General features: G+C 56.9%; 2 protein-coding genes across 2 annotated transcripts; both read left to right on the forward strand.

Annotated features, from left to right (window-relative positions):
- The first annotated feature begins 35 nt into the window (after window positions 1-35).
- RNF31 (ring finger protein 31) lies at window positions 36-19,096 on the forward strand. Its single transcript, XM_034072508.1, has 21 exons — window positions 36-109; window positions 705-1,485; window positions 1,717-1,850; window positions 3,748-3,910; window positions 5,168-5,323; window positions 5,905-5,958; window positions 6,116-6,174; window positions 7,018-7,180; window positions 8,596-8,861; window positions 9,643-9,859; window positions 10,661-10,843; window positions 11,928-12,134; window positions 13,549-13,722; window positions 14,862-14,960; window positions 15,312-15,401; window positions 16,148-16,268; window positions 17,053-17,171; window positions 17,889-18,002; window positions 18,223-18,280; window positions 18,647-18,743; window positions 18,860-19,096. The coding sequence occupies exons 2-21, from the start codon at window positions 709-711 to the stop codon at window positions 19,086-19,088; spliced, it is 3,480 nt and encodes a 1,159-aa protein (XP_033928399.1). The 5' UTR covers window positions 36-109; window positions 705-708; the 3' UTR covers window positions 19,089-19,096.
- Window positions 19,097-19,562: 466 nt separating this feature from the next.
- IRF9 (interferon regulatory factor 9) lies at window positions 19,563-23,771 on the forward strand. Its single transcript, XM_034072509.1, has 5 exons — window positions 19,563-19,903; window positions 21,206-21,398; window positions 22,845-23,060; window positions 23,607-23,675; window positions 23,764-23,771. The coding sequence occupies exons 1-5, from the start codon at window positions 19,733-19,735 to the stop codon at window positions 23,769-23,771; spliced, it is 657 nt and encodes a 218-aa protein (XP_033928400.1). The 5' UTR covers window positions 19,563-19,732.
- The last annotated feature ends 73 nt before the right edge of the window (window positions 23,772-23,844 follow it).

The following is a 23,844-nucleotide window of genomic DNA, read 5'->3' on the forward strand; positions in this document are numbered from 1 at the left end:
ACGTCACCTCCCTCCTCCTCCCTCCCTCCCCTCAGACCGCCGCCATCTTGGCTCCGCCATCGCCTCCCCCCCCACCCCGTATCCATTGGGATTAAAGGGGGATCCTGAGGTAATTCCTGTTGTTCCCATTGTCCCCATTCCCATTCCCGTCATCCTTAGGGTCTATGGGAGACGTTGATGGGGTTTTGGGGGTTCTGGGGTGGTAAATGGTGGGGGTGGGGGGTGGAAAAGGGGGACCCCCCCCCCCCAATTCCATTAACACATAAGGGGAAGGGGAGGAGTTAATGGGGTTATGAGGTAAAAATGGGGGGTTTTGGGGTCACCCCCATAGGAAAGTATTGGGGGACCCCATATTGATGATTTATGATGTAAAAAAGGGGGGATTTTGGGGTCACCCCCATAGGAAAGCATTGGGGGACCCCATATTGATGCTTTATGAGGTAAAAAAGGGAGGTTTTGGGGTCACCCCCATAGTAAAGTATTGGGGGACCCCATATTGATGGTTTATGAGGTAAAAAAGGGGGATTTTGGGGTTCCCCCCATAGGAAAGTATTGGGGGACCCCATATTGATGGTTTATGAGGTAAAAAGGGGGGATTTTAGGGTCCCCCCCATAGGAGTATATTGGGGGACCCCTTTTAAGGCCGTTTTTAGGGTTTAAGGGTGTTGTTTTGACCGTTTTGGGGTGAATTTGTCCCATTTTAGGGCCATGGAGGAGCAGGGGCAGCCCCAAAGTGTGGAGGAGACCCCCGAGAGCCCCACAGGGGCGTCCATAGGGGACCCCATTGAGGGCAATGGGAACCCCATTAAACCCAATGGGGACCCCATTAAGGGCAATGGGAACCCCATTGAAGGCAATGGGGACCCCATTAAACCCAATGAGAACCCCATTAAACCCAATGGGGACCCCATAGAAGGCAATGGGGAACCCATTAAACCCAATGAGAGCCCCATTAAACCCAATGGGGACCCCAGTAAGGGCAATGGGAACCCCATTAATGACACTGGGACCCCCATTAAACCCAATGAGACCCCCATTGAAGGCAATGGGAACCCCATTGAACCCTATAGGGACCCCATTAAGGGCAGTGGGAACCCCATTGAACCCTATGGGGACCCCATTAAAGGCAATGGGAACCCCATTAAAGGTAATGGGGAACCCATTAAACCCAATGAGACCCCCATTAAGGGCAATGGGAACCCCATTAAGGATAATGGGACCCCCATTAAACCCTATGGGGACCCCATTAAAGGCAATGGGGACCACATTGAGGGCAGTGTGGCCCCAAAGGGCAATGGGGACCCCATTAAACCCAATGGGCACCCCATTAAACCCAATGACACCCCCATTAAACCCAATGGGGACCCCATTAAACCCAATGAGACCCCCATAGAAGCCCATAGGGCCCCCATTAAACCAAATGGAGACCCCATTAAACCCTATGGGGACCCCATTAAACCCAATGACACCCCAATTAAACCCCATGCAGACCCCATTAAACCCAATGGGGACCCCATTAACCCCAATGGGGACCCCCTAGACCCCCATGTCCCCCCCATAGACCCCCATGTCCCCCCCATAGACATCAATGGGGCCCCCCTAGACCCCCATGTGCCCCCCATAGACCCCCATGTCCCCCCCATAGACCCCCATAGAGCCCCCATAGACCCCAATAGGGCCCCCCTAGACCCCCGTGTCCCCCCCCTTCGGGCCCAGCTGGAGGCAGCTCTGCTGCAGGCCCCAGGGCTGCCCCTGCCCCCCGAGCTCACCCCATTGCTGGCACTGCCCCTGCCCCCGCCCCACAAGTGTGTGCTGCTCGATGGGGCAGGGCTGCTGAGGAGCAACCTCAGGCTGGTAAGGGGGCGCTATGGGGCAGCTATGGGGCAGCTATGGGGCAGCTGTGGGGTATATGGGGTAATGGGGCTGTGGGGTCTATGGGAGGTATGGGGTAATGGGGGGTGTGGGGGGGTATGGGGGACTATGGGGCTATGGGGGGTATAGAGGGAATGTGGGTTATGGAGAGTATGGGGGGTATGAGGGGCTATGGGGGCTATGGGGTAATGGGGCACTTTGGGGGGCTATGGGGCTATGGGAGGTATGGGGGCTATGGGGGGTATGGGGGGTATGGGGCACATGGAGGGCTATGGGGGGTATGGGGGTATGGGGGCTATGGGGCACATGGAGGCTATGGGGGGTATGGGGGCTATGGGGTAATGGGGGATATGGAGTCTATGGGGGGTATGGGGGCTATGGGGCACATAGGGTCTATGGGGGGGTATGGGGGTATGGGGTAATGAGGGATATGGGGGTAAGGGGGGTATGGGGGGCTATGGGGGGTATGGGGCACACAGGGGGCTATGGGGGTATGGGGCACATAGGGAGATATGGAGCACATAGGGGCTATGGGGGATATGGGGGTTATGGGGGGTATGGGGACTATGGGTTAATGGGGGACTATGGGGTAATGGGGCCTATGGGGCTATGGGGTAATGGGGGGCTATGGGGCACATGGGGGGCTATGGGGGCTATGGGGTAATGGGGGCCTGTGGGGGTTATGTGGGCTATGGGGCACATAGGGGATATGGGGAGTATGGGGGGCTATGGGGACTATGGGGCACATAGGGGATATGGGGGGCTATGGGGTAATGGGGGCTATGGGGGATATGGGGGGTATGGGGTAATGAGGGGCTATGGGGCACATGGGGGCTATGGGGGGTATGGGGCACATGGAGGCTATGGGGGTATGGGGGCTATGGGGCACATAGGGGATATGGGGAGTATGGGGGGCTATGGGGACTATGGGGCACATAGGGGATATGGGGGGCTATGGGGTAATGGGGGCTATGGGGGATATGGGGGGTATGGGGTAATGAGGGGCTATGGGGCACATGGGGGCTATGGGGGGTATGGGGCACATGGAGGCTATGGGGGTATGGGGGCTATGGGGCACATAGGGGCCTATGGGGCTATGGGGGTTATGGGGGGTATGGGGGGTGTGGGGGATATGGGGCACTATGGGGCACATGGGGCTATGAGGGACTATGGGGTAATGGGTTCTATGGGGCGCTATGGGGGGTATGGGGCACATAGGGGTGCTATGGACCCCCATTACCCCCTATAGGACCCCCTTACCCCCCATTAACCCCATAGGACCCCATTGCCCCCATTGTCCCCCATTACCCCCCATTGACCCCCATTGCCCCCCATTGACCTCATAGGACCCCATAGACCCCATTACCCCCTATAGGTCCCCATTAACCCCATACCCCCCCCCATTGCCCCCCATTGCCCCCATTGCCCCCCATAGACCCCAATACCCCCTATAGGACCCCATTAACTCCATATCCCCCCCACTGACCCCCATTGACCCCCATTGCCCCCATTGCCCCCCATAGACCCCAATACCCCCTATAGGACCCCATTAACTCCATATCCCCCCCACTGACCCCCATTGACCCCATTGACCCCCATTGACCCCATAGGACCCCATAGACCCCATTACCCCCTATAGGACCCCATTACCCCCCATTGCCCCCCATTGACCCCATATACCCCATTACCCCCTATAGTACCCCATTAACCCCATACCCCCCCCCCCGACCCCCACTGACCCCCATAGCCCCCCATTGACCCCATAGGACCCCATAGACCCTATTACCCCCTATAGGACCCCATTAACCCATAGCCCCCCCCCATTGACCCCTGTGACCCCCATTGACCCCCACTGACCCCTGTCCCCCCCCCCAGCCCCCTGGGGGGGGCCCCCCCCCTGGGCCTTCCCGTGGTGCACCGCGCGCTGACGCTGCTGGAGCGCTACGGGCGGAACCTGCTGCAGGCCCCGCCCCCCCGGCACTGGCGGCGCGTGAGCCGCGGGAACCCGGCCTACCGCGGGGCGCTGCGTCACGTGACGGTAACCCACGTGTCTATGGGGCAGCTATGGGGTTGCTATGGGGCAGCTATGGGGTGTGCTATGGGGTGTGCTATGGGGCAGGCTATGGGGTGTGCTATGGGGTGTGCTATGGGGTGTGCTATGGGGTGGGCTATGGGGTGTGCTATGGGGCAGCTATGGGGTGTGCTATGGGGTGTGCTATGGGGTGTGCTATGGGGTGTGCTATGGGGCAGCTATGGGGTGTGCTATGGGGTGTCTATGGGGTGTGCTATGGGGTGGGCTATGGGGTGTGCTATGGGGTGTGCTATGGGGTGCACTATGGGGTGTCTATGGGGCAGCTATGGGGTGTCTATGGGGTGTCTATGGGGTATCTATGGGGCAGCTATGGGGCAGCTATGGGGTATCTATGGGGCAGCTATGGGGCAGCTATGGGGTGTGCTGTGAGGAACCTGCTGCAGGCCCCGCCCCCCCGGCACTGGCGGCGCGTGAGCCGCGGGAACCCGGCCTACCGCGGGGCGCTGCGTCACGTGACGGTAACCCACGTGTCTGTGGGGCAGGCTATGGGGTGTGCTATGGGGCAGCTATGGGGTGTGCTGTGGGGTGTGCTATGGGGTGTGCTATGGGGTGTGCTATGGGGTGTCTATGGGGTGTGCTATGGGGTGTCTATGGGGCAGACTATGGGGCAAGCTATGGGGCACGCTATGGGGTGCTATAGAGAGCGCTATGGGGTACGCTATAGGGCACGCTATGGAGTATCTATGGGGCATGCTATAGGGCACACTATGGGGTATCTATGGGGCACGCTATAGGGTATGCTATGGAGTATCTATGGGGCATGCTATAGGGCATGCTATGGAGTATATGGGGCACGCTATGGGGCATACTATAGGGCACGCTATGGGGTATCTATGGGGCATGCTATGGGGTACACTATGGGGCTGCTATGGGGCACGCTATGGGGCAGGCTATGGGGTGCATTATGGGCCACACTATGGGGCAGCTATAGGGTACTACGGGGCAGTTGTGTGGCACACTATGGGGTATCTATGGGGCATGCTATGGGGCTGCTGTGGGGATCTGTGGGGCTGCTATGGAGTATCTATGGCGCAGCTATGGGGCGGCTGTGGGTCTGCTATGGGGTGCTGTGGGGTACTATGGGGTATTATGGATGGGAATGGGGTCCTATGGGGTCCCATAGAAACCTATGGGGTTCTATAGGTTCCTATGGGCATCTATAGGGCCCTGTAGCCCCCATATCCCCCTATATCCACCCCATAGGGGGCCCGGGAGGTGCTGATGCTCTTGGGGTACACGTCCGAGGAGGGGGAGGGGCTGAGCTTCCCCCCATGGGTCCCAGCCCCACACGGACCCCGTGTGGCCACAGTGACAGCTGATGTGCTGCTGCTGCGGAGGGAGCTGGAGCTGCTCATGGAGGTTAGGGGGTGCTATGGGGCACATAGGGGGGTATGGGGGGTATGGGGCCTATGGGGCTATGGGGCGCTATGGGGTGATGGGGGCTATGGGGGGATGGAGGTTATGGGGGGCTATTGGGCGCTATGGGGGCTATGGGGTGATGGAGATTATGGGGCGCTATGGGGTGCTATGGGGCTGTGGGGTAATGGGGGGCTATGGGGAGCTATGGGGCTATGGGGTGATGGAGGTTATGGGGCACTATGGGGTCTATGGGGCGCTATGGGGTGATGGGGGCTATGGAGCTATGGGGGGCTATGGGGTGATGGGGGCTATGGGGTGTTGGGGGTCTATGGAGTAATGGGGGGCTATGGGGTAATGGGGGGCAATGGGGATCAATGGGTCTATGGGGTTCAGTGGGGTTCTATGGGGATCAATGGGGCTCTATGGGGTTCAATGGGGATCAATGGAGATCAATGGGGTCAGTGGGGCTCTATGGGGTTCAATGGGGCTCTATGGAGATCAATGGGGTCAGTGGGGCTCTATGGGGTTCAATGGGGCTCTATGGGTCTCTATGGGGGTCTCTGATTCTCCTTCCCCCCCAGAACCAGCACCCGAACCCCCACTTCTTCACTGACATCCTCAAGGGGGGCGAGGAGGTGAGGAGAGCACTGGGTTAAACTGGTTTGAACTGGTTTGAACTGGTTTGAACTGGTTTGGATTGGTTTGAACTGGTCTGAACTGGTCTGAACTGGTTTGAACTGGTTTGAACTGGTTTGAACTGGTTTGAACTGGGAGCTCCTTTCCCTATCCCAGGAGGACCTGGTCACTGATGCGATGCCCATAGTGGAGCACGATGGCCCTATAGGTATGGGGTCTATGGGGCTCTATGGGTCTCTATGGGTCCCTATGGGTCTCTATGGGTCTCTATGGGGCTGCTGATGCTGCCTTTCCCTATAGGGGACCCCCCCCTCCCGATGTGACCGGCCCCGCACCCCCCCCTCCAGGTAACATGGAACAGCCCCTGCCCCATAGAGACCCATAGAGCCCCATAGCTGACCTATAGACACCCTATAGAGTCTCGTAGACACCCTATATATATTCTATAGAGCCTCAGGAATACCCCATAGAGCCCCATAGATCCTGTAGTGCCCCATAGCCACCCCATAGAACCCCATAGACACCCCATAGCGCCCCATACACACCTCGTATTCCCCCATAGACACCCCATATCCCCCATAGACTCCCTATAGACACCCCCATAGACACCCCATAGGCCCCCATAGCCACCCCATAGCCCCCCATAGACACCCCATTGCCCCCTATAGACACCCTATAGACCCTCATAGACGCCCTATAGCCCCCCATAGACACCCCATAGTGCCCCATAGCCACCCCATATAACCCCATAGACACCCCATACCCCCCATAGACACCCCATATAACCCCATAGACACCCCATATCTACCCGTATATGCCTATAGACCCCCATAGACTCCCTATAGGCCCCCATAGACACCCCATAGCCCCACATAGACTCCCTATAGACACCCCCATAGACACCCCATAGCGCCCCATAGCACCCCATAGCCACCCCATAGCCCTATACCCACCCCATAGCCTCATAGCCACCCCATACCCCCCATAACCCCCCCATAACCCCCCTTACACCCCATAGTGTGTGCTCTATGGCTCCCATAACCCCTTTCCCCCCCCAGCTCCGCCCCACCACCCGCTATGGGGCAGCCCCATAGCGCTATGGGGCAGGAGGAGGAGGGGGGGGGCTGGGCCTGCGCCTCCTGCACCTTCCTCAATGGCAGCCCCAGTGTCCTCTGTGGGGTGTGTGAGCGCCCCCGTCTGGCCCGGAGGCCTCCCCCGCAGGTACATGTGGGGCGCTATGGGGCGCTATGGGGTTCTATGGGGTTCTAATGGGGGTTAATGGGGTTTAATGGGTCCTAATGGGGTCCTAATGGGGGTTAATGGGATTCTAATGGGGGTTAATGGGGTCCTAATGGGGTATAATGGGGTTTAATGGGGTTCTAATAGGGGTTAATGGGGTTCTAATGGGGTTTAATGGGGTCCTAATGGGGGTTAATGGGGTCTAAAGGGGTTCAATGGGGTTTAATGGGGTTCAATGGGTCCTAATGGGGTTTAATGGGGTCCTAATGGCGGTTAATGGGGTTCTAATGGGGTTTAATGGGGTCCCAATAGGGGTTAATGGGGTTCAATGGGGTCCTAATGGGGTTTAATGGGGGTTAATGGGGTCCTAATAGGGTTTAAGGGGGTCCTAATGGGGTTTAATGGGGTCCCAATGGGGTTTAATGGGGGTTAATGGGGTCCCAATGGGGTTCAATGGGGGTTAATGGGGTCTCAGTGGGGTTCTAATGGGGGTTAATGGGGTCTCAATGGGGTTTAGTGGGGTTCTAATGGGGGTTAATGGGGTCTCAATGGGGTTTAATGGGGGTTAATGGGGTCCTAATGGGGTTTAATGGGGTTCAGTGGGGTCTCAATGGGGTTAATGTGGTTCTAATGGGGTTAATGGGGTTCTAATGGGGTTTAATAGGGTTCAATGGGGTCTTAATGGGGGTTAATGGGGTTCAATGGGGTCCTAATGGGGGTTAATGGGGTCTAAAGGGGTTTAATGGGGTCCTAATGGGGGTTAATGGGGTCCTAATGGGGTTTAATGGGGTCATAATGGGGGTTAATGGGGTACTAATGGGGGTTAATGGGGTCCTAATGGGGGTTAATGGGGTCCTAATAGGGTTTAATGGGGTTCAATGGGGTCCTAATGGGGGTTAATGGGGTCCTAATGGGGTCTAAAGGGGTTCAATGGGGTCCCAATGGGGTTTAATGGGGTTTAATAGGGTCCTAATTGGGTTTAATGGGGTCCTAATGGGGGTTAATGGGGTCCCAATGGGGTCTCAGTGGGGTTTAATGGGGTCCTAATGGGGTTTAATGTGGTTCAATGGGGTCCTAATGGGGGTTAATGATGTCCCAGTGGTGTTAATGGGGTCCTAATGGGGCTTAATGGGTTTTAATGGGGTTTAATGGGGGTTAATGGGGTCCTAATGGGCGTTAATGGGGTTCAGTGGATTCCCAATAGGATTTAATGGGGTCTAAAGGGGTTCAATGGGGTCCTAATGGGGTTTAATGGGAGTTAATGGGGTCTCAATGTGTCTCTATGTGTCTCTATGTGTCTCTATGGGTCTCTATGGGTCTCTATGGGTCTCTATGTGTCTCTATGGGTCTCTATGGGTCCCTATATGTCCCTATATGTCCCTATGTGTCTCCTATAGGGCTGGCCCTGCCCCCACTGCACCTACTTCAACCACGGCCCTGGCCCCACATGTTCCCTGTGCCACCTGCACCGGAGCCACCCCGTAAGCCCCGCCCCCGAGCACCACGTGACCGCCCCTGACCCCCACGTGACCCCCTCCGAGCCCCGCCCACCAGCGGAGCCACGCCCCCCGCCCAAGGCCACGCCCCCTCTCGACGCTGACCAATGGCGGCAGAGGCGCCTGGAGCAAGATGGCCGCCGGGTGGTGGCCCTACTGAGGGTGAGGCTATGGGGCAGGACCCATAGTGGGGTCTATGGGGGGATATGGGGGTCTCTATGGGGGTCTATGGGGGGGTAATTGGGGTCTATGGGGGTCTATTGGGGGATATGGGGGTCTATGGGGTCTCTATGGGGGGCTATGGGGTCCCTATGGGGCTCTATGGGGGTCTATGGGGGGTAATTGGGGTCTCTATGGGGGGTAATGGGGGTCTATAGGGGGATATGGGGGTCTATGGGGTCTCTATGGGGGTATATGGGGGGGTAATTGGGGTCTATGGGGGGGTAATTGGGGTCTATGGGGGTCTATTGGGGTCTATGGGGGGCTATGGGGGGTAATGGGGTCTCTATGGGGCCTGAATGGGGCTGTATGGGGTGTCTATGGGGTACTTATGGGGTTCTATGGGGTCTCTATGGGTCTCTCTGGGTCTCTCTGGGTCTTTATGGGTCTCTATGGGGTCTCTATGGGGTCTCTATGGGGTCTCTATGGGTCCCTATGAGTCCCTATGGGTCTCTGTGGGTCTCTATGGGGTTTGTATGGGTCTCTATGTGTCCCTATGGGTCTCTGTGGGGTCTCAATGGTGTCTCTGTAGGTCCCTATGGGTCCCTATTGCTCTCTATGGGTCTCTATGGGGTCTGTATGGGTCTTTATGGGGTTCCTATGAGTCCCTATGGGGTTCCTATGGGGTCTCTATGGGATGTCTATGGGGTCCCTATGGGGTCCCTATGGGTCTCTATGGGTCTCTATGGGTCCGTATGGGGTCTCTATATGTCCCTTTGTCCCCCCCAGGCCGCTGAGCTCCATGGCTCCGCCCCCCCTCTCCCCCCCCCCCGCCCCTCCCCACACCCTATGGGTCCTGGCCGGGGCCGTGGGTCTCTATGGGGCACAGGAGCCTGGGGGCCCATTGGGGGCCCTGTCCCTGCCTGAGGCCCTATGGGGCTGGGGCCGCGCTATGGGGCAGGCGGGGGGGGCCCTGCGGGCGTGTATGGGGCGGAGACGGAAGCAGGTGAGCCAATGGGGGGAGAGGGGGGGGTAAAGGGAGCCAATCAGGGGAGAGGAGAGGATAGAGGGAGCCAATGAGGATGAAGGGGAGGGGATAATGGGGATGAAGGGGAGGGGCTAATGGGGAGCCAATGGGGATGAAGGGGAGGGGCTAAACGGGAGCCAATGGGGAAGAAGGGGAGGGGCTAATGGGGGTGAAGGGGAGGGGCTTATGGGAAATGGGAGGGGCTAATGGGGAGCCAATGGGGATGAAGGGGAGGGGCTAAACGGGAGCCAATGAGGGTAAAGGGGAGGGGCTAATGGGGATAAAGGGGAGGGGCCAACGGGAGCCAATCAGGGGAGAGGGGAGGGGCTTATGGGGAGCCAATGGGGATGAAGGGGAGGGGCTAATGGGGATGAAGGGGAGGGGCTAATGTGGAGCTAATGAGGACCAAGGGGAGGGGCTAAGGGTAAAGGGGAGGGGCTAAGGAGGAAGGGGAGGGGCTAAAGAGTGGCCAATGGGAAGGCAGATAAGGGTAAAGGGGCGGGGCTAAGGGACAGCCAATGAGGATGAAGGGAAGGGGTTGAATAAGGGGCGGGGCTAATGGGGAACCAATGAGGATGAAGGGGCGGGGCTAAGGGGAATGGGTTGAATGAGGGGCGGGGCTAAGGGGCAGCCAATGAGGATGAAGGGGCGGGGCTAAGGGTGAATATAAGGGGTGGAGCTAAGGGGCAGCCAATGGGGATGAAGGGGCGGGGCTAAAGCCAGCCAATGAGAACACAGGATCGGCTCTAACCCCCCTCCCATTGGCTGCTCTGTCCCCAGCTCAAGGCTCTCTCCTCTATGGGCTTCCCAGACCAGCTCCAGTCTGGCCGGGCCCTGTTCCAGGCTGGGGGCTCCATCAGTGGGGCCCTGGCCCTATTGCAGGCCCCATTGATGGGACCCTTCCTACAGCGGCTATGGGACCCACATGTCCCCCCTATGGACTGGGGGTGTGCGGACCAGGCGGTCAGTGGGGCGCTATGGGGTCAATGGGGATCAATGGGGTCAATGGGATCAATGGGGTCAATGGGATCAATGGGGTCAATGGGATCAATGGGAGTCAATGGGGATCAATGGGGTCAATGGGGATCAATGGGAGTCAATGGGGATCAATGGGGTCAATGGGATCAATGGGAGTCAATGGGGATCAATGGGGTCAATGGGGATCAATGGGATCAATGGGGGTTATGGGGCAATGGGGCCCTGGCCCTATTGCAGGCCCCATTGATGGGACCCTTCCTACAGCGGCTATGGGACCCACATGTCCCCCCTATGGACTGGGGGTGTGCGGACCAGGCGGTCAGTGGGGCAATGGGATCAATGGGGATCAATGGGGTCAATGGGGTCAATGGGGATCAATGGGAGTCAGTGGGGATCAATGACATCAATGGGGATCAATGGGAGTCAATGGGGCTCAATGGAGATCAATGGGATCAATGGGGATCAATGGGATCAATGGGGATCAATGGGGGTTATGGGGCAATGGGGCCCTGGCCCTATTGCAGGCCGCATTGATGGGACCCTTCCTACAGCGGCTATGGGACCCACACGTCCCCCCTATGGATTGGGGGTGTGCAGACCAGGCGGTCAGTGGGGCAATAGGATCAATGGGGATCAATGGGGCAATGGGGATCAATGGGGGTCAATGGGGTCAATGGGGATCAATGGGAGTCAATGGGATCAATGGGGATCAATGGGGATCAGTGGGACTCAATGGGACTCAATGGGTGTCAATGGGTCTCAATGGGATCAATGGGACTCAATGGGACTCAATGGGGTTCAATGGGGTCAATGGGAATCAATGAGGATTAATAGGGATCAATGGGTCTCAATGGGTTTCAATGGTTCTCAATGGGTCTCAATGGACTCAATGGACTCAATGGGACTCAATGGGTCTCAATGGGTCTCAATGGGGATCAATGGGTCTCAATGGGACTCAATGGGAGTCAGTAGGTGTCAATGGGTCTCTATGGGTCTCAATGGTTCTCAGTGGGTCTCTATGGGTCTCTATGGGTCTCAATGGGTCTCACTGTGTCTCTCTGCCCCATAGCCCCTGATCCGCCGCGCTCTGGCCGAGCTGCCCCTGCCCAGCTGGGGCCGAGCTCAGCTACTTGTGGGGCTGGGACGGGAGCTTGGCTATGGGGCAGCATTAGGGGCCCTACTGGAGGCCGTGGGCAGCTGTGGGGACCCCGAGCAGCTCCGGAGGCGCCTGCGGTGTGAGTGTGCTGTATGTGGGGCAGCCGTGGCCAGGGAGCAGGTATGGGGCACTTGGGGGGCAGGGTGTGGGGCAATGGGGTCATATATGCATATAGGGGGGGGTAATGGGGTTATACATATAGGGGGTGGTAATGGGGTCATATATATAGGGGGTTATGTGTGGGGTGAATGGGGTTATACATATAGGGGGTAATGGGGTGAATGGGGTTATACATATGGGGGGGTAATGGAGGTAAATGGGGTCATACACATCTATAGGGGGTGGTAATGGGGGTGGGAGGGGTCAGCCCCATAGAACCCCATAGACACCCCATAGCGCCCCATAGACACCCATAGACCCCATAGGCACCCCATAGAACCCCATAGAACCCCATATGGACCCATAGAGCCCCATAGACACCCCATAGAACCCCATAAAGCCCCATAGAGACCCCATATAACCCCGTAGACATCCCATAGATCCCCATAGAGACCCAATATAGACCCGTAGAGACTACATAGAGACCCCTAGAGCCCCATAGACCCCCATACAGTCCCATAGAGCCCCATAGACACCCATAGCCCCCATAGCCCAGAGCACAGGGGGCGTGTCCTCCGCTGGCCCCGCCCCCTCGCAGCACTATACCGCCCCCTGGAGGCCGCGCCGCAGCGCTGCCTGCACCCCCCATAGCCCTGCATAGGCACCCTATAGACCCACATAGACACCCATAGACACCCATAGACACCCATAGACACCCATAGACACCCATAGACACCCCATAGAGACCCCATAGAACCCCATAGAGACCCCATAGAACCCCATAGAGACCCCATAGAACCCCATATACACCCCATAGAGACCCATAGGGACCCATAGACCCCCATAGAACCCCATATACACCCCATAGAACCCCATATGTGCCCCATAGGCCCAGGTGCTCCCAGCCTGCCAGTGTTGGCTGTGCCCCGAGTGCCTCCTAGCTCCCATAGACACCCATAGATCCCCATAGACACCCATAGACCCCCATAGACACCCCATAGACACCCATAGACACCCATAGACACCCATATACACCCCATATACACCCCATAGAGCCCCATAGAGACCCATAGAGCCCCATAGAGCCCCATATACACCCCATAGAGCCCTATAGACCCCCATATGTGCCCCATAGGCCCAGGTGCTCCCAGCCTGCCAGTGTTGGCTGTGCCCCGAGTGCTTCCTAGTGCCCATAGACCCCCATAGAAACCCCATATACACCCCATAGAGACCCATAGACCCCCATAGAACCCCATATACACCCCATAGGGACCCATATACACCCCATAGAGCCCCATAGACCCCCATAGACACCCCATAGACACCCCATAGCGGCCCATAGAGCCCCATAGAGACCCATAGAGACCCATAGAACCCCATATACACCCCATAGAGCCCCATATGTGCCCCATAGAACCCCATATGTGCCCCATAGGCCCAGGTGCTCCCAGCCTGCCAGTGTTGGCTGTGCCCCGAGTGCTTCCGGCTTCACTTCCGGGTCGGGGTGCGCGAGCGGCGGGTTCGTGACCTCGTGTGCCCCTCGTGCGCGCGCCCTGACCTCCGTGACCCCGCGGCGGCCGCGGGCTACTTCTGTCTGCTGGATGCGCAGGTGCAATGGGGTCCTATGGGGTATAATGGGATGTAATGGTTTATAATGGGGTATAATGGGGGATAATGGGGGATAATGGGGTTATAATGGGGTTATAATGGGGGATAATGGGAGATAATGGGGGGTAATGGGGGATAATGGGGGGTAATGGGGTATAATGGGTTATAATGGGTTATAAAGGGGGGTAATGGGTTATAATGGGGGATAATGGGGTTATAATGGGTTATAATGGGGTATAATGGGGTTATAATGGGTTATAATGGGTTATAATGGGTTATAATGGGTTATAATTGGGTTATAATGGGTTATAATGGGGTATAATGGGTTATAATGGGGTTATAATGGGGGATAATGGGGTTATAATGGGGGATAATGGGGGGTAATGGGGTTATAATGGGGTTATAATGGGTTATAATGGGTTATAATTGGGTTATAATGGGTTATAATGGGGTTATAATGGGTTATAATGGGGTATAATGGGGGGTAATGGGTTATAGTGGGTTATAATAGGGTTATAATGGGGGATAATGGGGGTAATGGGGTTATACTGGATTATAATTGGGTTATAATGGGGTATAATGGGTTATAATGGGTTATAATGGGTTACAATGGGGGGTAATGGGTTATAATGGGTTATAATGGGGTTATAATGGGGGATAATGGCTTATAATGGGACATAATGGGGTTGTAATGAGTTATAATGCAGTTATAAGGTGTTATAATGGGTTATAATGGGATATTTTGAAGTTATAATGGGTTATAATGAACTATATTGAGGTTATAATGGGTTATAATGGGTTGTAATGGGTTATATTGGGGTATAATGGGATTATAATGGGGTATAATGGAGTATATTGGGTTGTAATGGGGGCAGAATGTAGTTAAATGGGTTATAATGGGCCATAATGAGATTATAATGAGGTTATAATGGGTTTTAGGGGTGCTATAATGGGCTATAGTGGGTTAGAATAGAGTTATAGTGGGGTCATAATTGGTTACAATGGGTTATAATGGCTTACAATGGGTTATTATGGGTTCCAATGGGTTATTATGGGTTATAATGGGTTATTATGGGTTACAATGGGTTACAATGGTTATAATGGGTCCCAATGTCTCTCTATGGGGCCCCTGCCCCACAGCTCCGCCAGTGCCTGGACCCAGCCACCTATGAGCTCTTCACCCAGAAACTGACTGAGCTGGAGCTGGAGCGAGACCCCCAGTTCCTCTGGTGCCCCCAGGTGCATTATGGGCCCCTATGGGTCCCTATGGGTCCCTATGGGTCTCTATGGGTCTCTATGGGTCTCTATGGGGTTCTATGTGGGTCTATAGGGTGCCTATGGAGGGCTATGGGGGGTGCAGGCAGCGCTGCGGCGCGGCCTCCAGGGGGCGGTATAGTGCTGCGAGGGGGCGGGGCCAGCGGAGGACACGCCCCCTTAGCTCTTGTCTATTGGTCTCTATGGGTCTCTATGTGTCTCTATGGGTGTCTATGGGTCTCTATGGGGTTCTATGGGTCTCTATGTGTCTCTATGGGGATCTATGGGGTCTCTATGGGGCAGCCCCATAGAAAGGCCTCTCCTCTGCCCCCCAAGTGCTCCTTTGGCTTCATCTTCGAGGCTGAGCAAGGCCCTGCTCAATGTCCCCAATGCAAACACAGCTGCTGCCCCCGATGCCAGCGCCCGGTATGGGGATCTATGGGGCTCTATGGGGATCTATGGGTCTCTATGGGTCTCTATGGGGCTCTATGGGGTCTCTATGGGGCTCTATGGGGATCTATGGGGATCTATGGGTCTCTATGGGTCTCTATGGGGTCTCTGTGGGGTCTCTATGGGTCCCTATGGGGTCTGTATGGGTGTCTATGGGGCTCTATGGGGTCTCTATGGGGTCTCTATGGGTCTCTATGTGGTCTATGGGGCAGGGGGGAGGACTGTGGTGTCTTTATGGGGGTCTGTGGCGTTCTGTGGGGCAGTGTGGGGGGTCTATGGGATTTCTATGGGGTCTCTATAGGGTCTCTGGGGTCTCTCTGGGGTCTCTATGGGGCTCTTTGGGTCTCTATGGGGTCTCTATAAGGTCTCTATGGGTGTTTATGGGGTCTCTATGGGTCCCTATGAGGTCCCTATGGGTCTCTATGGGGTCTCTATGGGGTCTCTATGGGTCTCTATGAGGTCTCTATGGGTCTCTATGGGTCCTTATGGGTGTCTATGGGGTCTCTATGGGGTCCCTATGGGTGTCTATGGGGTCTCTATGGGTCCCTATGAGGTCCCTATGGGTCTCTATGTGTCTCTATGTGTCTCTATGTGTCCCTATGAGTCCGTATGTGTCTCTATGGGTCTCTATGGGGTCCATATGGGTTCTCTATGTGTCTCTATGTGTCTCTATGGGTTCCTATGGGGTCTCTATGGGGTCTCTATGTATCCCTATGGCTCAGTGGCTCCCTGCACACACCTCCCTGTCCTGTGCTGCCTTCGAGGCCTGGCTTGGGTCCTCCAACCACCAGGGGGCGCCAGAGGCTCCGAGCCTGGAGGCCTTCCTGCAGGAGCACAGCATCGGTGAGCTCTATAGGGGTCTATGGGGCTCTATGGGTGTCTATGGGGATCTATGGGGGTCTATGGGGGTCTGTGGGTGTCTATGGGGTGTCTATGGGGTGTCTATGGGGTGTCTATGGGCTTCTATGGGGGTCTATGGGGGTCTATGGGGCTCTATGGGGTCTATGGGGATCTATGGGGTATCTATGGGGTATCTATGGGGGTCTATGGGGTTCTATGGGGCTCTATGGGGTATCTACGGGGCTCTACGGGGCTCTATGGGGCTCTATGGTGCTCTATGGGGTCTCTATGGGGATCTGGGGTCTCTATGGGGTCTGTATGGGGTCCCTATGGTGTCCGTATGGGGCTCTACGGGTCTCCATGGGGTCTCTATGGGGCTCTATGGGCTCTCTATGGGGTCTCTATGGGTCTCTATAGGGTCTCTGATGGGTCCCTATAGGGCTCTATGGGTCTTTATGGGTCACTATGGGGCTCTATGGTGTCCCTATGGGGTCTCTATGGGGATCTGGGGTCTCTATGGGGTCTGTATGGGGTTTGTATGGGGTCCCTATGGGGCTCTACGGGTCTCTATGGGGCTCTATGGGCTCTCTATGGGGTCTCTATGGGTCTCTATAGGGTCTCTGTGGGGTCCCTATGGGGTTCTATGGGTCTTTATGGGTCACTGTGGGGCTCTATGGGTCCCTATGGCGTCTCTATGGGTTTCTATGGGGCTGTATGGCATCTCTATGGCATCTCTATGGGGTCCCTATGGATCCCAATGTGTCTCTATATGTCCCTGTGCCCATAGGCTGCCCACGCTGTGGGGCTCGCTTTGCCCTGGCCCGTGGGGGCTGCCTGCACCTCCAGTGCTCCCAGTGCCAGCACCAGTTCTGCAGCGGCTGTGCCTGCCCCTTCCACCCCCGTGATGTGAGCCTATGGGGTCTATGGGGCTCTATGGGTCTCTATGGGTCTCTATGGGGCTCTATGGGGTCCCTATGGGTCTCTATGGGTCTCTATGGGGTCTCTATGGGTCTCTATGAGTGTCTATGGGGGCTCTATGGGTCTCTATGGGTCCCTATGGGAGCTCTATGGGGTCTCTATAGCAACTCTATGGGTCTCTATGGAGTCTCTATGAGTCTCTATGGGGTCTCTATGGCTCTCTATGGGGTCTCTATGGGGTCCCTATGGGTCTCTATGGCTCTTTATGGGGTCTCTATGGGTCTCTGTGGTCTCTATGTGTCTCTATGGGTCTCTATGGGTTTCTATGGGGTCTCTATGGGTTTCTATGGGGTCTCTATGTCGTTCTATGGGTCTCTATGGGGTCTGTATGGGTCTCTATGGGTCCCTATGGGGGCTCTATGGGGTCTCTATGGCAACTCTATGGGTCTCTATGGAGTCTCTTTGAGTCTCTATGGGGTCTCTATGGCTCTCTATAGGGTCTCTATGGGGTCCCTATGGGTCTCTATGGCTCTTTATGGGGTCTTTATGGGGTCTCTATGGGTCTCTATGTGTCTCTATGTGTCTCTATGTGTCTCTATGGGTCTCTATGTGTCTCTATGGGGTCTCTATGTGTCTCTATGTGTCTCTATGTTTCTCTATGGGTCTCTATGGGTCTCTATGGCTCTGACCCCCATCTCCCCCCAGTCCTGCCCCATAGATGGCTGCCCCCTTCGGGGCTCCCTCCATGGGCACCACCCCCGAGACTGCATCTTCCACCTGCGGGACTGGAGCCCAACCCGCCTGCAGCGGCTGCTCCAGGTGCGCTATGGGGCGCTATGGGGCGCTATGGGTCTCTATGGGTCCCTATGGGTCTCTATGGGGCTCTATGGGTCTCTATGGGGTCCCTATGGGTCTCTATGGGTCTCTATGGGGCTCTATGGGGCTCTATGGGTCTCTATGGGACTCTATGGGACTCTATGGGTCTCTATGGGGTCCCTATGGGTCTCTATGGGGCAGCCCCCTAACCTCTCCCTTCCAGGACGCCTCCATCCCCTTCGAAACCGAGCTCCCCGCAGGCTTCTCCCCTCCCCCAGGCGGTAAGACCCCCCCCCCCTTCACCCCATAAGTGTGGGTCTGACCCATAACCCCCCATGTCCCCGCCCCATAGCCCCCTATGTGTCTGCCCCATAACCCCCCATGCCTCCACCCCATAATGCCCCATGTCTCTGCCCCATAACCCCCCATATCCCCACCCCATAACCCCCTATGTCCCCACCCCATAACCCCCTATATCCCCACCCCATAACCCCCCATATCTCCACCCCATAACCCCCTATATCCCCACCCCATAACCCCCTATATCCCCACCCCATAACCCCCTATATCCCCACCCCATAACCCCCCATATCCCCACCCCATAACCCCTATATCCCCCCTATAACCCCCTATATCCCACCCTATAGGCGGCTGCCCAGTGCTGGAGCAGAAAGAGACCCCAATGGGTCTCAAGGACGAGCCCTGCGGCCGGGACACCCCATTGGCCCACGGTGGCCTGTGCCGGTGAGGATCTATGGGGCAGGACCATCACTTATGGGGCCAGCCCCATAGAAACCCTATAGAAACCCTATAGAAACCCTATAGGACCCTATAGGACCCATATACCTCCCGTCCACTAGGGGGCACTACACCGAGTACCTGGTCCACGTGATCAACCACCACCGCCTGGACCCCCTCCCATTGTACGACAGCACCGAGCTCCGCGCATGCGCAGAGCGCCACCTGCCGGGGGGGCGGAGCCAGCGGCGCGCGGGGGAAGGGGGCGTGGCCTACGAGCGCCGCCTCCGGCTCCTCCTCCAACGGGAGGCGCCGTTGAGGGGCGGGGCCACGCCCCCTCAGGACACGTGACCTTCCCCTTGGCCACGCCCCCCACGCCCACCCGGAAGCGCGCCATTTCCGCCGCGTTTTCGCGCGGTTTGGGGCCGTTTTGGCGCGCCCGCGCGGATTGGCGCCATATAAACCGCGTTTTCGCGCGGTTTCCGCCTTTTTGGCGCGCCCGCAGGTGGGATAAAGAAGGGCGGGGTTATGGCGGTGACCACGCCCACCGCGACCACGTGACCTCGCACGTGGCCACTCCCCCCCCTCCGGGAAGCGCGGGGAGAACCGCGCGGGGTTCCGCGCCATTTCCGCCGCGTTTTCGCGCGCTTTTGGCCCATTTTGGCGCGCCCGCGCTTATTGGCGCCATTTAAACCGCGTTTTCGCGCGGTTTCCGCCATTTTGGCGCGCCCGGATAAAGGGGGGCTGGGCCACGGCGGTGACCACGCCCATCCTGACCACGTGACTCCACCGCGACCACGTGACTCCCCCGTAGCCACGCCCCCCCTCCGGGAAGCGCGGGGAAAAGCGCGCTCCGTTCCGCGCCATTTCCGCCGCGTTTTCCCGCGGTTTGCGCCCATTTTGGCGCGCCCGCGCTTATTGGCGCCATTTTAACCGCGTTTTCGCGCGTTTTGGGCCCGTTTTGGCGCGCCCCGGAGGGGTGGGGGGGCGGGGCCATGACGGAGGCCACGCCCCCCCGCGGCAAGAAGCGGCTCCGTGATTGGCTCCTGGCGCAGCTGCGCAGTGGACGCTACGCGGGGCTGGTCTGGGACGACCCCGAGCGGACGGCGCTGCGCATCCCCTGGCAGCGGGGGGGGAAGGGAGGGGCCGGAAGTGCGCTCTGCAAGGTGACGTCATGGGGGGCGGAAGTGACGTAATGGGGTGGGGGAGGGGCTATGGGGTGCATTGAACCCTATGGGGTGCATTGATCCCTATGGGGTGCATTGATCCCTATTGGGTGCTATGGGGTGCATTGATCCCTATTGGGTTCATTGGTTCCTATGGGGTGTAATTGGGCGCTATGGGGTGCGTTGGTTCCTATAGGGCACAATGGGGTCTATGGGGTGCAATTGGATGCTATGGGGTGCATTGATCCCTATGGGGTGCATTGGTTCCTATGGGGTGCAATTGGGTGCTATGGGGTGTATTGATCCCTATGGGGTGCAATTGGGCGCTATGGGGTATATAGATGCCTATGGGGTGCATTGATTGCTATGGGGTGCAATTGGGGGCTATGGGGTACATTGATTCCTATGGGGCGCATTGGGGTCTATAGGGTGTAATTGGGAGCTATGGGGTATATAGATCCCTATGGGGTGCTTTAATCGCTATGGGGTGCATTGATCCCTATGGGGTGCGTTGATTCCTATGGGGTGCATTAATGCCTATGAGGTGTATTGGCTTTTATGGGATATTAATGAGCCCTATGGGCCCCATTGATTTGTATGGGATGTGTTGATTTCTATGGGGTATTGCTGAACTATAGGGGGGCTATTGATGTCTATGGGGTGCAGTTGGGCCCTATGGGGGGGTATTGGGCCCTATGGGGGGGTATTGGGTGCTATAGGCCCCATTGAGCTGTATGGGGTGCACAGATCCCTGTGAGCTCCCATTGATCCCTATTGGTCCCATTGACCCCTATGGGGTGCGTTAGCTCCCACTGACCCCTCTTGCCCCCCATTCACCCCTATGGGCCTCACTGACCCTTATGATCACCATCAACCCCTATGGGCCCCATAGATCCCTATTGGCTCCATTGATGTCTATGGGCTCCCATTGGCCCCCATTGATCCCTATAGGCCACTGCTGACCCCCATTACCCCATTGATCCCATTACCCCATTGACCCCCATTACCCTATGGAGGCCATTACCCCATAGACCCTTATTAGCCATAGACCCCCATAGACCCCCATTACCCCATTGACCCCCATTGCCCCATAGACTCCCATAGACCCCCATTACCCCATACATCCCCATTACCCATAGACCCCCATTGACCCCCATTACCCCACAGACCCCATTATCCCCCATTACCCCATAGACCCCCATTACCCATAGACCCCCATTGACCCCCATTACCCCATAGACCCCCATTGACCCCCATCACCCCATAGCCCCCATTGCCCCATTGACCCCCATTGCCCCATAGGCCTGGGCCGAGTTCAAAGGTCGCCTGCCCCCCGGCGCCCCCCCGGACCCTGCAGCATGGAAGTCCAGGCTCCGCTGTGCCCTCCATAAGAGCCCCGAGTTCCAGGAGCTGCCCCATAGATCCCAGCCCCATGGACACAGCCCCTATAGGGTCTATAGGCTCCTGCCCCCCCGCCCGGAGCCGCAGAGCACAGGTAGGGCTGATAGGGGGTGGCTATGGGGCTCTATGGGGTCTCTGTGAGGTCTCTGTGAGGTCTCTATGGGGCTCTATGGGGTTTCTATGGGGTCTCTATGCGACTCTGTGGGGTTTCTATGGGTCTCTATGGGGTCTCTATGGGGTTCTATAGGGCTCTATGGGTCTCTATGGGGTCACTATGGGGGTCTATGGCTCTGTATGGGGTCTCTATGGGGCTCTATGGGTCTCTGTGGGTGTCTATGGGGACTCTATGGGACTCTGTGGGTCTCTATGGGTCTCTATGGGTCTCTATGGGGTCTCTATGGGGTCTCTATGGGTCTCTATGGGGACTCTGTGGGGCTCTATAGGGCTCTATGGGGCTCTATGGGGTCTCTATGGGGACTCTATGGGTCTCTATGGGGCTCTATGGGGTCACTATGGGGGTCTATGTCTCTCTATGTGGTCTCTATGGGGTTCTATGGGTCTCTGTGGGTCTCTATGGGGACTCTATGGGTCTCTGTGGGTCTCTATGGGGTCTCTATGGGGTCTCTGTGGGACTCTATGTGTCTCTATGGATCTCTATGGGTATCTATGGGTCTCTATGGGTCCCTATGGGGTCTCTATGTGTCTCTATGTGTCTCTATGGGTCTCTATGGGGTCTCTATGTGTCTCTATGTGTCTCTATGGGTCTCTATGGGGTCTCTATGTGTCTCTATGTGTCTCTATGTGTCTCTATGTGTCTCTATGGGTCTCTATGGGGTCTCTATGTGTCTCTATGGGTCTCTATGGGTCTCTATGGGGTCTCTATGGGTCTCTATGTGTCTCTATGTGTCTCTATGGGTCTCCATGGGTCTCTATGTGTCTCTATGTGTCTCTATGGGTCTCTATGGGTCTCTATGGGGTCTCTATGTGTCTCTATGGGTCTCTATGGGTCTCTATGGGGTCTCTATGTGTCTCTATGTGTCTCTATGGGTCTCTATGGGTCTCTATGTGTCTCTATGTGTCTCTATGTGTCTCTATGGGTCTCTATGGGGTCTCTATGTGTCTCTATGGGTCTCTATGGGTCTCTATGGGGTCTCTATGTGTCTCTATGTGTCTCTATGGGTCTCTATGGGTCTCTATGGGGTCTCTATGTGTCTCTATGTGTCTCTATGGGTCTCTATGGGTCTCTATGTGTCTCTATGTGTCTCTATGGGTCTCTATGGGTCTCTATGGGGTCTCTATGTGTCTCTATGGGTCTCTATGGGTCTCTATGGGGTCTCTATGTGTCTCTATGTGTCTCTATGGGTCTCTATGTGTCTCTATGTGTCTCTATGTGTCTCTATGTGTCTCTATGGGTCTCTATGGGTCTCTATGGGGTCTCTATGTGTCTCTATGGGTCTCTATGGGTCTCTATGGGGTCTCTATGTGTCCCTATAGAGCCTCACTCCCTCTTTCCCCCCCCCCCCATGACCCCATGACCCAGGCGCGAGGCGGCCCCGCCCCCCCGCACCCGATCCGCCGCCTCTGATTGGCCCATCCGGAAGCCCCGCCCAGGAGGAGGAAGAGGAGGGGGCGGGGCCAGAGGACAGGGGCGTGGCCTCAGTGGGCGGAGCCTCCCCTTGCCCCGCCCCCTCCGAGGCTCCGCCCCCTCCCTACACCCTGACCCTGAGCAGCCCCCACCCCCTGCCCCCTGCCGAGGGTGAGGCCACGCCCCCTGCGGCGGCAGCCAATGGGGAGGGAGCAGGGGGGGGTGGGGATCTATGGGGTGTCTATGGGGCTCTATGGGGGCTCTATGGGGTCTATGGGGTTCTATGGGGGCTCTAAGGCAGCTCTATGGGGGCTCTCTGGGGTTCTATTGGGGCTCTATGGGGCGGTCTATGGGGTCCTATGGGGCTCTATGGGTGTCTATGGGGCTCTATGAAGGCTCTATGGGGTTCCAATGGGGCTCTGTGGGGTCTCTGGGGGTCTTTATTGTTCTCTTTGGGTCTCTATGGGTATCTATGGGGCTCTATGGAGTCCCTATAGGGTGTCTATGAGGTCTCTATGTGTCTCTATGGGGTTCTATGGGGGCTTTATGGGTCTCTATTGTTCTATGGGGGATCTATGGGGTCCCAATGGGTCTCTATGTGTCCCTATGGGATCTCTATGTGTCTCTATGGGGTCTCTATGTGGTTCTATTGGGGCTCTATGGCTCCCTATGGGGTCTCTATAGGGTCTCTATATGTCCCTATATGTCTCCCCCCAGGTCCCTGTTGTCTCCTCATCTCCCTCCTGGTCTCAGGCTCCATTTGCTCCTCCCTCCTCCTGCCCCCTGGTGACTTCCTCCTGGAGCCCCTCCCCCCACGTGACCCCTCCCCCCACCTCCTGCCCCGCCTCCTGCTCACCCCCTCCCTGCCCCATAGCCCTATAGGGCAGCCCCATTGCCCTATAGGGCAACCACATAACCCTATAGGGCAACCCCATAACCCCATAGGGCAGCCCCA

The sequence above is a fragment of the Melopsittacus undulatus genome, chromosome 30 (genome assembly GCF_012275295.1).
Source record: "Melopsittacus undulatus isolate bMelUnd1 chromosome 30, bMelUnd1.mat.Z, whole genome shotgun sequence".
NCBI classification, from domain to species: domain Eukaryota; kingdom Metazoa; phylum Chordata; class Aves; order Psittaciformes; family Psittaculidae; genus Melopsittacus; species Melopsittacus undulatus.

Excerpts from the sequence above, each read along its gene's own strand:
- IRF9 (XM_034072509.1), top strand. The coding sequence starts at position 19,733 with ATGACGGAGGCCACGCCCCCCCGCGGCAAGAAGCGGCTCCGTGATTGG. Across the intron at positions 19,904-21,205 it reads CCGGAAGTGCGCTCTGCAAG|GCCTGGGCCGAGTTCAAAGG; the intron begins GTGACGTCATGG and ends ATTGCCCCATAG. Across the intron at positions 23,061-23,606 it reads CCCCCTGCCCCCTGCCGAGG|GTCCCTGTTGTCTCCTCATC; the intron begins GTGAGGCCACGC and ends GTCTCCCCCCAG.
- RNF31 (XM_034072508.1), top strand. The coding sequence starts at position 709 with ATGGAGGAGCAGGGGCAGCCCCAAAGTGTGGAGGAGACCCCCGAGAGC. Across the intron at positions 8,862-9,642 it reads GTGGCCCTACTGAGGGTGAG|GCCGCTGAGCTCCATGGCTC; the intron begins GCTATGGGGCAG and ends TGTCCCCCCCAG. Across the intron at positions 13,723-14,861 it reads TCTGTCTGCTGGATGCGCAG|CTCCGCCAGTGCCTGGACCC; the intron begins GTGCAATGGGGT and ends CCTGCCCCACAG.